This window comes from Sarcophilus harrisii, chromosome 2 (assembly GCF_902635505.1).
Source record: "Sarcophilus harrisii chromosome 2, mSarHar1.11, whole genome shotgun sequence".
Classification (NCBI taxonomy): domain Eukaryota; kingdom Metazoa; phylum Chordata; class Mammalia; order Dasyuromorphia; family Dasyuridae; genus Sarcophilus; species Sarcophilus harrisii.
The window spans coordinates 97,058,317-97,073,143 of record NC_045427.1 but is presented as its reverse complement, the minus strand read 5'-3'; the positions used below and the strand labels follow the sequence as shown (position 1 = coordinate 97,073,143).

Below are 14,827 nucleotides of genomic sequence, written 5' to 3'. Positions count from 1 at the left end.
TAACAAGCTCCAATCCTTTATCAGAGTAGACAAAATATTTGTAAATCGCTTAGCACAGTGCGTGGTGTAGGTGCTTAATAAGTGTATATTCTCTCTTCTCCTCCCCTTGCCTCATCCTTTTCTCTAAGCAAAAACTGCTGGCTTATTTGTCGAAAGCACATAAAGGGGGTATTTCCTCATGACCATGGAAGGTAATCATTCTGGCCCCACAAATAGGACTTGAAACCCAACCTGAGACACCAGACGTTGATTTTCACTGAGCCATGTCTCCCTCATAGCTGCCTTGCGATCAAATCTCCGAGCAAGTTGTTCCAGTTTCTCTTGTCTTATGAGCTCATTCCGCAGTGCCAGTTCTCTTTCATGTTCAGCTTTTTCCAGTCGTTCCCAGGCCTAAGGATTTGGAGGAAAACAACAATACTTTCCTGAGATGGTCTAATGAAGCAAACCTCTTTGGCTTTTAGTCAACAGAGATTAGAGATCAGAGAATGTAAAATTGAATGAGACCTTTATGATCACCTAGTCTGTCATGGAAGAGGAAATTCAGATTTTATATTTCTGGTAAAATCTTAGAATGGGGGAACTTTCCCCTTCCCCCAAAAAACAAAAAGCCAACAATAGTGGAGAGCATTCAAATTTGCAGTGGTGTGTCAAATCTTGGTAAATTTCCCTCTCCTTCAGTTTCATGGAAGGTAAATGCTTATTAGTAGTAGTGAGAATAAAATAAGCTATATAGGTTCGAAATATTAGAGCTAAATTGAGACTTTTTAAACTTCCATTCGAAGGAGAAATGAATAGCATATTGGGAAACTCTAGTTATATAAAAACCACCAACTACCATCTCAACCTTGCCCTAAGCTCCCAAATAAAAAATTTAAAAACAGTCTAAAATGTAGGACTGCTGATTTCTCCCATAAAAAACAAACAAAAAAAAACAAAAAACAGTGTGGAACCATTAATAACTGCATCAAGAATCAGGAAGACATATGTTTAAACTCCAGCCTCTGACAAATACTGGTTGTCCATCTCTGGGCAAGTCACTTACCTCACCAGTGTTCTAGACAACTAAGACTAAATTAAAAAGGAATTCTTAGCTATGCTGGTAAAGGAAGAGTCTCCTTACAGGTTATTTCTTATACCAATAAAACTGCAGATTTAGTTTAAAAAAAAAATTTTTTTTAAATAGATTCCTTATATTTATGGGATTTTTTTTCACCCATAAGTCTGACTGGTTGGCTCCATTAAAAATGTTCTCATAAAATGGACTTCTTATTAAAAATCACAGAATTCCACTCAAAAAGAATGCTAATCTCTAACCACCTTTCCAGATTCTTTAAATTATAATAGGGGATATTGCCCAACATGAAATAACCTAACATAGTTGGTGTACAAGCAAAAAAGTTGTGTAATTCAGTATTTGCTCTAACAAAAGGCAGGCCAGAGAGTTTAAAAAACAGCTGCTTGGGAAATTCCAGATAAATGAAGTAATAAGTGTTGAAAAGTCTCCTTCCAGGTCCAAAGACACTCAAGTCACTTGCTTAAGATTCATCACAATCCACAAAAAAATTAATTGATCTAAGTGCACAGGGAGTATAAATTAGTAAGCTAAGAAATATGGGCATAGTAAAGAGAAACAGAGTTTTATGAAATAGTCACCTCTGTATTTCACCTTAAAGTAAAGTGTGTATATAATATATATCAGTGTAATACATGCCATATGTCCAGATAAAATATACAGCATTATTACTCATCTTTGGAGCAGATGAAGACAAGTGGTTGAAATAACTTTACCTTATTAATATCTGAGATGAGCTTCCCCTCCCGAGGCATATATACTTTTTGATTATTGGCTCTCATTTTACTTTGGATGGTGAAAAGAAGAACTTCCAAATTTCCTTTTTCTGTGAACCTGAGAGGCACAAAACAGATACAATCAGCATTATTTACCACACTCTTCATATCACTTCTCATGAGAGAGCTAGTCATGAGGTTAAGGAGAAAGTGAATGAGATGGCAGGACAGGAGAACATATACAGGAAGGTCAACTATTGGGCTTTCTATAGACTAGTACCAGGTGCTTTGTCCAAAGCAGGTTTTTTTAAATGACTAATGGGTTGAAGCTCAGAAAAATGGCAGAAATTATCACTCATATATGTTGGCTATTTGTAACGGTCTTATTATCTCAAACAAGGTTTAGAGATAATTCTTGGAAAATAGGCTTCTTTTACAGAGAAAATGGCTGAATGCTTTTAACAAAGATGAATTTCAAATGACTAGCTCATCTATTTTTTCCAAGGACTTTCACAATCAGAAATGGGTTGTGACCCAGCTAGGAAATTCAAAATTAACTGGATGTTTTTGTTATTTGTTTTGTGTCAGAGAGTGAGTGAAACAGAAAAGGAGGAAAAAAGAAAAGAAAGAGAGAGGATACCAACTGTTTTTAAGAATGTTGTAATGTCAAGATATGATCAGCCAAGCATATCATTACACCATAGGGTTTCCATGTACCAGTGGCATGCTTCAATTAGGAAAAAAAATGGTGAAATTATAACTTAAACCAGACTATAAATTTCTGAAGGACAGCAATTAGTAGCCCTACAATACCAGAGTTATACTACCCATTTTGGACTTCTGGAGCCATATTTCCCCCAAATAAGATTTCATGTCTTAAGTTCCTCCAAATCCCCATGAGAGGCTGTCTCTCATGTTTCATATAGTAATAAAGATTATGAGACCCTGCTGAGGTTTCTTTCATCCCCCAAAACCTTCAGGTGTCAGGGCAGGGCTGGTCAGAGCACACCATAAGTTCAGAAAGCCGAGGCCTAAGAGTGACCATGCTAAGAAAGGCTATGAATATGGTTTCTTCTATCTACTGAGGAAGCTGTTAGCTCCTGAATTACTCTTACTTTGTCCTTCCCAAGAGTTCTATAATTTACTAATACCCTTCCAGCTCTTGTGAGGGGCTAAGAAAGGCTCACAATTACTTTCTGAGATATATAATCAGGTAAGAAAGAATGAGACAGGTGATAAGGCTGAAGAGGAAATGAAACCACAATCAGGGAATCAGGAAAATAGACAACACTTTGTTGCAAAGTCCTCGTCCCTCCACATGTGCAGTAAGTAGTAAATTCATTTCAACAACCTAGACCTTAGAAACATAGGCATTTTTCGTTATATCTTACTTGGGTGGTTTCTCCACAGTGCGGTAAGTGTTGAATGCCTGTAGCTGCTGTTGGACTCCCACAAGGGAGTTGGCAAATTTTCGATTGTTCAAGATAATGATGGTTTGTTCAATCCACTCCAAGAGGTCTGAGGCTAGTGATTCATATTTCTCAATCATTTTCTCCGTTTCAATGGCATTGTCAAGCACCTAACAAGAATCAGGAACATTGAGAAATGAGATAATCTTTATATGATTAAAACATTAAAACATATTTTCATATACATACCCCATGCTACAAGAATATTCACTTTTATTTTTCTGGTGGTGTGGCCTAAAAGGACCACAACTATCAAATCTGAGTAATGAACTCAATTCATTCTTTAATATCTGGAATCATTAAGCTAGAGTCTTAAAACATATAGGTGCTTCTTAATTTCTAATCCCAAAGGACCAATTCAGATAAATAAGGGCAGTTATGTTGTTCCATGCTCTTCTGTGGTTTCAAATGTATTTTCTAAACTTTAAGAAATTTTTAAGTGTGAATAGTTCCTAAGGTTTGCAAAGTGCTTTCCTTCTTTTTGATTCTGATGACACCCCAGTGAGAATCAAATAACATATAATACCTCCAGTGAATGAGGTGCTATTATTATCCCTGTTTTATGGATGGGGAAACAAGGAGAAGTTAAATGCCTTTGCCCAGGACCATATAAGTGTCTGATCATATTCAAATTCAAGTCTTGCTGCCCCAAGCTGTGGGCTCAGGATAATGTCATTTGGTCCTCTTTAGAAAGGGGACACAAACTACAACTCGAATCAGAAGACAGCACTTTTTAAAGAAGGCAAATAAAAAGCCAGGAAACGAATTATATTCTGTTAAGCTGGCTGGCTCTAACCCATTGTTAACAAAACCAGCCCTTCAATCATATGGCCCTCTTTCAGGTGTGCAGGAATTCCTATGAACCTCAAATCAGTTCCTAAACATGACATATATTCTTTGGTAGGAGGCACAGGGAAGTAACTTATTGTTTAGGCTTCATGCCCATGATGCCTGATATTTCCAAAGACCTATAGCCTCAAATCTTCCTGCTATCCTTACTGTTTTTCGTAAAACCTTTTACTGGCACCCTAACTGGCTGGGAAGAGAAATGTGTAATCAGCCCAGGAATATATTGAGATACGGATACAATTTTACAGCAACTTGTAAAATCTTAGTGAACTCACCTTCCCAATGCGTTTTCCTTCAACAGCTAAGGCCTTCATCTTTGAAAAGTAGTGGTAATATGTCACCACATAAGTAATAATGGATTTCTCATCAGGATGGTCAACACTGATATCTGTGACCAAGAGAACATTGATTTCAATGTTTTTTTAAAATGCTTCTTGTCACCCCCAAAACAAGAATCACTTGAACCAAGAAAGAGAAATTCTGAGTTTATTCAACAACTCAATCAAGTATATTCAAAGGCATCACTATAAGGTATTACTAATTAAGAATAATACTGTCCCTTTAGTCATTCACACAAACTTTAAATGTGCAGCATACACTATTTGTCATTGAAGATACACACACACACATACAACACAGGGTCTTATCTCTTACAGCAAGGCCTGTAACCTAGTTGGAAAGAAACAAATCTCTCAAAAAAAAAAAAAAACCTAGACAAGAATTAAAGATAATATACAAGCCAAATGTGAGAATACACAATATAGAAAAAAACAAAATTAAAAGCTAGTGGAATTCATAGCAAGGAAAAGACTTTTTGTAAATGATAGTCTTGCAAACGAGGCAAGTTAATATCCTATGGAAATTTTTGTTGTCCTTACCACAACCTTAAAAAAAAAGGGGGGGGGAGGGGGAAGAGGGAAGGCAGCGGATTTCATAGGTTTAAAAACATGAAAGAATATATGGTAAAGACTGAAATTAGTAGATTCAGAGGGAATAAGATGAAACAATATAGTAAACAAAAATAAAAGTCTACTAAAGTTGAACATGAAGTTTACTGAAGATTTAATCTGTGCCTTCTCAAGTTCAAAGTCTACCATGCAATGAGGGGATATAGCACAATTAGAAGAAGGAAAAAAAATGGGGGGGGGTGGAATAGAAGGGCAGGGGAGTTGCGATGAAGAGTAGGGTAGATTGGGAGAGTTTTTGTTAAAAATTTATGTCCATACAGACTTGTAGTTGCAGCAACATCCAGTGCTTAAGGCAATGTCTGGAATGTAGTAGGTGCTTAATAAATGTTTGCTGAATTGAATTATTGAATCTACAATACTTCTTTTTCTTCCTTATAGCCACTCTATGATGCAGACCAAAAAAGTAATATTCCCTTTGTGTGTGTGTGTGTGTGTGTGTGTGTGTGTGTGTGTGTGTGTGTTTGGGGGGGGGGGGATGGGGTCACAGGATTTAAGAGATTTGTTCACAAACAACGCAAGTGGGGACCGAACCCCAAGCTTACTGGCTCCCACTCACGTGCATTTCTTTATAAGACTGTGCTACCACTGACGGATCTTACAGATGGGGGGGAATAATTTGAGGAGGGCCAGAAAAATGGCAGTTTTTAAAGCAGAATTTGACTAAATTTGAGTAATATTTATGTAATGCCTACTCTGTACAAAGCACTCTGCTAAGTGCTGAGACAGAAAGAAAAAAAAAACAAAACCCTAAATAATCACTCTGTTTCAGAAATTTATACAATTTTAAGCTATGTGAAAGATGGGCTTCTTTATAACCTAAGTTGATAATACTCTGCTGGTGTCTTCCAAAACAGAAAATCATCTACTTTAAATGCACTTCTGAATCTCAAAAGTTTAGGGGATAGCCCCCTTTGATTTCATAGGTTAAAAAAAACTCCCTCTACTGATGCAAGTTGATACCTTCTGTGCAAAGCACAGTGTTGCTTACACAGATTTTGAATGACCAAGATCACAGAGCAAAAAAGGCCAGCACTTCTCTTATCTAGTGTGCCACAATATTCTCCATTAGGGCAGCTACTCCTGATTTATTGCTCTAAACTGGCTTTTTAATTCCATTCACAAACTTTTTGTTTGTTCTTGTCAATGTCACTTTTTCAACAATCTAATATATACCTTATATTACAGTACAAAATCTTAAAGATCATCTATCCTATCCTAGTGGTAAGGAACTCAAACAGAAACAGGAGCCACTAATCTGTACATAAGGATTTCTGTGGACGTCATTTTCACTCAGTTTTAAAATGTGATATTATCTATGTTTTACTGTATTTTTCTTAAAATGTGAAAAATTTCCCAATTACATTTAAACTAATTTAGGTTGTGCTCATGGATGCTACAGGCCACATGTCTGATAGCTCTAATCTAGCCTCATATTCTCATTTTACAGATGAGGAAACAGAGGCCTAGAGTAGTATTAAGTTGACCTTTAAGAAACACATCTAGAATTCAGGTGTCCAAACTCCCTATCCAGTGTTCTGTTCATTTATCTTGCTTCCATTCTTCATGCAAATAGTTACAACAAAAATTATTTAAATACAAATTAATGATAAAATACTTTGCCATTATTATACAAAAAAAATTTAATACCAAAGTGCAAGTAGTTAAAAATAGGGAGCAATTTTATGTCAAGGGAGTTAAGAAGTATAATGCCACCCATAAAATTTTAGTTCGTATTTATGTTGGAGAATCATGTAATGGGTTAGTTTAGAGATAATTTTATCTCAGTTTCCTGTACTGAATATATGAGGGAATTTGATATATTGGAAAATAGAAAGAAGCTTGCCTGGCAGTCTCATGACCTCTACCTGCCCTCTGGTAGCTGAGCTTCCTGTTCTAAACTTTTAAGAACTTTAAACTTTTTTTTCCTTATTTTTTTCTCTTTCCTTCTCCTCCCCCATTCCTTCAATTCTACTTTCATCTCCAGCTGTACTGTAACACACTTAGGAAGTTCTAATACCACAAAACAAATCATCTATTCTAATGTGGTTTTTAATTTGGAAAAAAGTTCTTATTACAGGCTGTACTAAAATGAAGTCTGATGTTAGCAGGAAATACAACATAGGGGAAACACACTACAGGGGTCAGCTTAGATCTCTCCTCACTAGCATGAATTTACAAAATAAACATTCTACTGTTCTAAGGGCCAAAAAGCAGAGATCTATCTCTGAAGTCAGCTCTAAAATTACTATTCAGAAAATATGTTCCCCCTGCCTCACCCAGTTACTTTTTCATGGACATTATATATTATAAGAAACCCTAGTCATAAATATTGAGCCTAATCAGAAGACTCTAAAAGATAAAAAATGAGCAGTAGAAGGAGAGAAGCCATTGAAGTTGTAAATGTTATTTTTTTTCCATAGGATTCAATTCAACAAACATTTATTAAGCAACTGCTATGAGTATATAGGGCTAAGCTAGATGCTGGAGAAACAAAAACAAATGAAACAGTCCCTGATCTAAAAGGGTTTATGGGAACACAGAGCATGTATACAGGTAAATAATGCAAAATATATACAAAAATGGAGAGAGTAATGATAGCTAGGGGAAGGGGAGGAATTAAGAAAAGTCTCACGTAGGAAGTAACACCTTACCTGAGTTAGGTATCTTACAAAATAGAGAGAAGGAAATAAATTGTAGATTAGAGTTTTAGAACTGGAAGATACGTATGTGCACGAATGTTTGTGGCAGCCCTTTTTGTAGTGGCTAGAAACTGGAAACTGAATGGATGTCCATCAGTTGGAGAATGGCTGAATAAATTGTGGTATATGAAAATTATGGAATATTACTGTTCTGTAAGAAATGACCAACAGGATGATTTCAGAAAGGCCTGGAGAGACTTACACGAACTGATGCTGAGTGAAATGAGCAGGACCAGGAGATCATTATATACTTCAACAACAATACTAGATGATGACTAGTCCTGATGGATCAGGCCATCCTCAGCAACAAGATCAACCAAATCATTTCTAATGGAGCAGTAATGAACTGAACTAACTATACCCAGAAAAAGAACTCTGGGAGATGACTAAAAACCATTACACTGAATTCCCAGTCCCTATATTTATGCACACCTGCATCTTTGATTTCCTTCACAAGCTAATTGTACAATAATTCAGAGTCTGATTCTTTTTGTACAGCAAAATAATGTTTTGGTCATGTATACTTATTGTGTATCTAAGTTATATTTTAATATATTTAACATCTACTGGTCATCCTGCCATCTAGGGGAGGGGGTGTGGGGGGGTAAGAGGTGAAAAATTGGAACAAGAGGTTTGGCAATTGTTAATGCTGTAAAGTTACCCATGTATATATCCTGTAAATTAAAGGCTATTAAATAAAAAAAAAAAAAAAAAAAAAAAAAAAAAAGAAAGAAAAAAAAAAAAGAACTGGAAGATACTTTAGAGATCATTTTAGTCCAACTTCCATCACCCATTCCTATTTTACCAATGAGGATACTGAGTGACCTCTGTCCAAGGTCACAGCTAAGAAGTGTCAGAGCCAGGACTTGACTCCAAAACTAGTCCTTTTTCCATTATATCTTAATTCCTAATACTGTTCCTCACTTTAACAAGCATAAAGATTAACAACATTAAAACACTTGGTGTTTCTATAAGCAAAAGCTGCCTCTGAATTCTTAGCCCATTTACTAAAGGGGTATGAAGTGGAAAGGACCACCACCTAAAAGTTTTAGAAGCCAAGTGAGGTCTAGGGTAGCAGCAATTCACTGACAAATTGATATTTCACACTCATAACCTCATGTTGACCCACTGCAATAATCTCCTACTTATTTTCCATGCCTCTAGTCTATCTCATTATTCTTACCTTCTTAATAACTTATTTTACACAACTGCTCAATAATTCTTTCTAAATCATCACTCACAACACCATTATCCTATTCGAAACCCTTCAATAATTCTCTATGAAATAAAAGTCAAAATCCTAAAGTTGATTTTCAAGGTCTTACCACAATCTGCTACCAACTTACCTTCTCAACATTCTTTCCCATCTTGCCTTATTTATGATGCTAAAGTTAACTTTTTAAAAACATTAACTTATACTTCCCCACATGTGCCACTTTGCACAAATTATTCCAAATACATGGGATGTACTAAATCCCTAACTAAATTTTCACCTGTAATCCTACTCATCCTTCAAGGACCAGCTCAAATGCTACTTTTTCCAGCCAAGTCTTGTGAGTGATCTTCCATTTATATTACGAAGAAGTACTTTACCTCCTTTAGATTCTACAGCACTTTATTCCTTCTCATCACCATTTCATCTAGCATTACCTACTATTTGTGTTAGAATGAATGGTTTGTGCACATTTCTCTACTCCCTTGCTAAACCGATATAATGCATGAAGACAGGGATTGTCATTTTTTATCTTTATATGATACCTGACACCACACAGTATACGCCAATAAGCATTTGATGAACAACAGAATCCTTACCCTCTGGATCCAGGAGTTTGGTGAGACCCAGATGCTGCTCTGCCAGGTTAAAAGCATTCTGAAGATTGTAATGTGCATTGGATTTCTTCAGTTTGTCAAAATCAATCAGGTCAGGCCTATGTAGACAAATAAAAAGCCCCCAGAATCCCCCCCAAAAATGTAACTTACAGTCTGAAAACAGATGGGTCAGAACTATAAAATACAATAAAAGAAAAGCTAACTAAGGAGCCCACCATGTTGTTCTCCAGGATATTTTGAAACTGAGGGAAATACTAAAAACAAAAACAAAAACAAAAACAAAAAAACCTATAGCTTCACCAACATCTAAAACACAGTTTATAGTCTTCAGGTCAAATTTCCAAATGTATTCATGCAAAGGCAAGCACTTGGTGCTGTTTAAGCTAAATGGAAGACAGACATTGGGTACCACATCTCCATATGAGATGTGAATTATCTCCTCTACAGCTGCACTTATAATCCTATAGATTTGAAAGTCAAAAACTTTGCCACTCTGCCACAAAGGAATGACCTCACTATACCTAAAACCCTTCAGCATGTTTTTAAGGACTTACCGGTGTTTGTGTATAAGTGCATTAAAAGCCATGCCATCTCTCCAGCTAGTAGTAAAGTTGTGAATGTTGACATTGGGATATCTGCAAAAGCCAAAACAAAAGAGGAAAAAGTACAAGCTAAATAAAGGGTGTTTCATACTATATGTGTGTGTGTGTGTGTGTGTGTATATATAAATGCAGTGAAAATCAGTCTATGTTTAAAGGGAATTTCAAATCAGAGCCAAGTATTTCAAGGATCTCTTGGAATTACAATTCAAACAAGGCAGAGAGCTCTCTGGGCTACCTGGATTGTCCATTTCATAATTCAATCTAACATTGAGTTAAATGGAGTGTTTGAATTTTTAATACCACTTTCCTTTAAAAAAAAAAAAAAATTAGTCTTCTTTCCTTTACAACTATGCTTTCCTGATACACTAAACCCCACTATGCTAGGATCTGGAATTTTTACTGAAGAAGGAAGGAATAAAGTTAATATAAGGGAGGGTGGAATTCCAAAATCACACCCATGGAAAAGGAAAAAATTAGAAAATGCTACATCCAACTGGTTACCAAGCCCTGTGATTATTGCTCCTCTAATATACTTCCCATACTCTTTTCCATTACTACTCCAACTACCTAAATTCATTCAGAGAAGCATTTTTTCCTTGCCTGAATCATCATTATGCTAGCCCTCTAACTATTCATTTTATCATTTGTTTGTTCTCTTTCAAATTTCTACTTCACACCCTCCCACACAAATATTCTTCTCAATCAATTACTTCAATCTCTTCACTTCTCAGCCCAATAACATTTCAGTGGTCCCATTCTGCCTACAAAAAGAAGCCAGGTTCTGATTAGTGGGAATAATGAATCTTCCTGAAGTGGTCATATTATTCAAATTTACACTGCCTATTTATATATTAGGATGCAATCAATAACCACTGTGAGAATTCAAACACATATTTTTATGAGATTCATGATTCCTTCTAATCAGGACCCTGCTATAAATTATAACCCCCCAACTCTGATATCTAAGCTCTCTAGAATTTGGTTCCAATCCACTTTCAAAGTCTTATCCCTTATACTCACTTTCCTGAATGTTTTTAGCCAAAAAGGCCTCTTCACTACACTCTATCCCTCATTTTCATTCTTTTCTCTTAAATTTATGAGATTTTAAGATCTTTTAGGACAGGAACTGATTGTCTTTGATTCTTTTTAAATACCAAGATTGAGCACAGGACCTAGGACATAGCAGATAGTGAATAAATATTTATTGATCAATTTTTATCTAAATATCTGGAATGAATTACTCTTGTCTCTAGCTGTTAAAGGCCTTCTCCTTCTTCAAAACTGAACTCAGGTGTTAATTCCTCCATACTAGGTAGCTAAAAGCGCGTTCACTTCCTACGCTTCTGTACCAAGTGCTATTTTCTGTACTGCATTCCTACCAATGAGATCAGAAGCTCCTTGAGAAGTCTCCCAAATCTTTGTGACCATAGGTACCTTCAAACAATGTCTTCTACATGAGAGCTACTTAATAAACATTTGTTTAATTAAGTATGGCCCAGAGTCATCAGGATTACTGGTCTCCATTGTATTCCAGTGAAGCTGTTTGGACAATGAGGTCACCAAGACCCAAATATTCACATTTTCTTTTAATACAAAATAGCCAAGTCTTCCTTGTTATTGTTGTCACACAGTTTTTTCATCCTGGATTAATACTGAGTATTTTGATGGTTAAACAAGTATCTATGGAGAACCTACCTCTGGGCAATCCTTTCTTTGGAAACTTTTCTGTAATCTAGCCAAGAGGATATTCAATACTAATTTTTTTTATAATGACTGTAATTCTATACTTATACTTGATTATAGGTTTGTCAACCTTATTGGATTAAAAACTCCTTAAAGGTCTAGAGCACCTAGCACAGTACTTATGAGTGCCCAGGGATATTCAATAAATACTTGCGGACTAATTAGCTAAATTAAAGCCAAGTCTATATTTACAACTCATTATTACTGGTCCTAAAAACATCTGGAGAAAATGAACTCCACATAGAAAGGTTTATCATCAATGATAGCCTACTAATTTCAATTAACAGAGAGAGAACGTATAGTTTTCTGAATTAAAATTTAAACATGTTTCTTTGATAGACGTTAAACATATTTCAAATGTTTTCAATTAATGAAAGCTGATTAAAACATCAGCTGGGTTACAGACACACAAGACAGCTGCTTCCTCTTTCTTTCTCCTCTTCTTGGTAGAGGACCACTGGCCATGGTACAAATTATTTGAAAAAACTCCAGCCCTGGAAAGAGACATTTCCCCAGAATATCTCCATTCACACTCACCCAGCTGTTTTCATCTGGCACCACAACAGCAATGCGTCTTTGGCAGATTTTTTCTCTTTGTTGTCTTCAGTCTCCACACTGATATCTTGAATCTAAGATTTGCAAAGAAAATTAGTAGGATTAGTGGGTCACTGATGAACTGCATGAGTCAGTAAGAACAAATGTACTTCTTAGAAATATACACAACAAATACCCAGAGCACAGCAGGACCGGAGACAGATGGGTTTGTCTAAATGGATGCATAGAACTACTTTCTTTAGGAGCAGGCTTCTGAGGTTAGGAAAATGGACAAGAATTTTACTTTATAATTAGTTTGTAGATGTGACCAAAGATAGGGACTTGGATACACACAAGCCTTTCTTTATACCCAGAATGTACTTGATTTTTTTTTTTTTTTTTGATTATTCTGCTGGTGAGACACCAGTGAGGGGAACACTATGAAAACTGATGAATTAATGTGGCAAGGAGGAAACAACTCATACCTCCTCTTCATAAAAGGTTTTATAAATTCTGGAGAAATAGCAAGCCAAGTTTTTTATAATAAAATGGTGCTTTTCACACTATCATAAGAGTATAATTCTTTCAGAAAAGCTATTAATTAGATGGGATACCATACGTGTTATTTAATAAACATGTTTTCTTACTCTGTAATCCCCCATCTCCCACCAGCTTTCTATTCACCCTATAAAAAGTCCAAATCAAATGACACCTCCTAATTTCATCCACATCAGTAATAACTTTTGTTCTTTTAGGAGCTCACAAATGTACTTTGCAGCTTGCATAAAATAGGGATCGTCTGTATTATAGTATATATCAGAAATCTTCTGTTATAGGAATATTATGGGAATGGCAATGTTTCCAGCTCAGTGCCTACAGCCACCATTCTGATAAACTAGTCCTATGGAGGTACAACCTGGTACCTACTCCTGCAGGGGCTAAACATAAGCTACTGAAGACTCAGAGCATAAAGTTCTTTTCTCCAGGGTCAAAATCTTGGCACTGTCAAATGATTCAACATCAGAGGCTATGTTTTATCAATCAGCATGCCATTAAAGAAGAGGTATCCCCATCTGCTTTGCTATATTACCCTAAGGAACACGGGGCCTTTTCAAATGACTTTCAGCTCAAACTTTTATATGCTATCTTCTTCATTTGATTTTGAGCTCCTTAAGAGCAGGGGTATTCTTATTTCTCTATCCTCTAGCCCCAAAACAGTGTTTTGCATATAGTAAGGGCTTAATAAATGCTTTGTTTGTTTGTTCATTCCTACTAGCTTAGAAACTCTATGAAGGCAGAATGTTTTTCTTGCTTAGTGCCTGACACACTTGTGGGTAGAGTGAGCACTTGAACATTAACTATAAAGAACAACAAATCACTAGGTATTGAGCTATCTTATAATTTCTTAAGCATCCAAGAGACACCAAGATGTAACAGAAAGAATATTAACTTGATACTAAGGAGACTATAATAAGTTACATTTGTAAAACACTTTAAAGTAAAATAAAGCTTTAAATTTATTATTTTAGTTTGATTCTTGAAACAATCCTATGAGGTACATGCCATTATTTTCATTTCATACATGAAGCTAATAGAGGGCAAATGATTTTGTTCAATCACATAGCTAAAAAGAGCTGAAATAGAATTAGAATCCAGCCTTCCCGATTCCAAATCAACCACTGCCTCCAGGTATAACTATGAATATGTATACACCTCCCTGAGTATCCACTATTTGTAGACTTAGGTTGTTGAAAAAGATGCTAAGATCACTTCCAGCCATAAAATTTTATGATTCTAAGTAATCCAAGTAGCTCTGGTTTCTGTCAACCCCCATCTCCTACACATTTCCAATCACATTAAAGCTATCACCAAAAATTCCTGAGAATTCTTCATATGAATACTGAGTTGGAATGGAGAGAGAAACAGAGAGAGACCACCACACATAGACCCTACCACCCAGCCACCAAAATGAATATTTGATAGGTAAAAAAAAATATGCAGATCTATAAAATGTATATAACATTAGCTATGGGCCACACTGAAATTTTAAATAAACCAGATTTTCTTGGGGAAAGTATAGTCTACTTCCAAACCAATAAGGCAAGATCACTGGGATTTAATTTTGAATTTGTAATTGGGGAAAAGCTAGCTAAGATGAAAAATCATTTCCTTTCCACATTGCCCTTCTTGAGATAAGAATTAACAAATGTCATTTTAATGGTAGTGTGAAGATGAGCTTGCAAAATCATTACCTCAGGTACAAAAAGTGAATTGAGAAAGAATGATTTGAACTAAAAAGTTAAGTTCAGAATAACTATAATGGCAGCCTGAAATTACATGCAAGA

At 35.8% G+C, this 14,827-nt stretch overlaps 1 protein-coding gene across 7 annotated transcripts in view; it reads right to left on the bottom strand.

Annotated features, from left to right (window-relative positions):
* SPTBN1 (spectrin beta, non-erythrocytic 1) overlaps nucleotides 1–14,827 on the bottom strand; it is a 265,536-nt gene that overhangs the window by 59,345 nt on the left and 191,364 nt on the right. For all 7 annotated transcript variants that reach the window (XM_031950476.1, XM_023494963.2, XM_031950475.1 and 4 more), the window contains 7 exons: nucleotides 12,486–12,577; nucleotides 10,158–10,238; nucleotides 9,586–9,701; nucleotides 4,382–4,494; nucleotides 3,180–3,367; nucleotides 1,789–1,906; nucleotides 232–390 (listed from right to left, as the gene is read on the bottom strand). In XM_031950476.1, coding sequence (XP_031806336.1) covers nucleotides 232–390; nucleotides 1,789–1,906; nucleotides 3,180–3,367; nucleotides 4,382–4,494; nucleotides 9,586–9,701; nucleotides 10,158–10,238; nucleotides 12,486–12,577 — 867 coding nt within the window. The remainder of the gene's footprint in view (nucleotides 1–231; nucleotides 391–1,788; nucleotides 1,907–3,179; nucleotides 3,368–4,381; nucleotides 4,495–9,585; nucleotides 9,702–10,157; nucleotides 10,239–12,485; nucleotides 12,578–14,827) is intronic.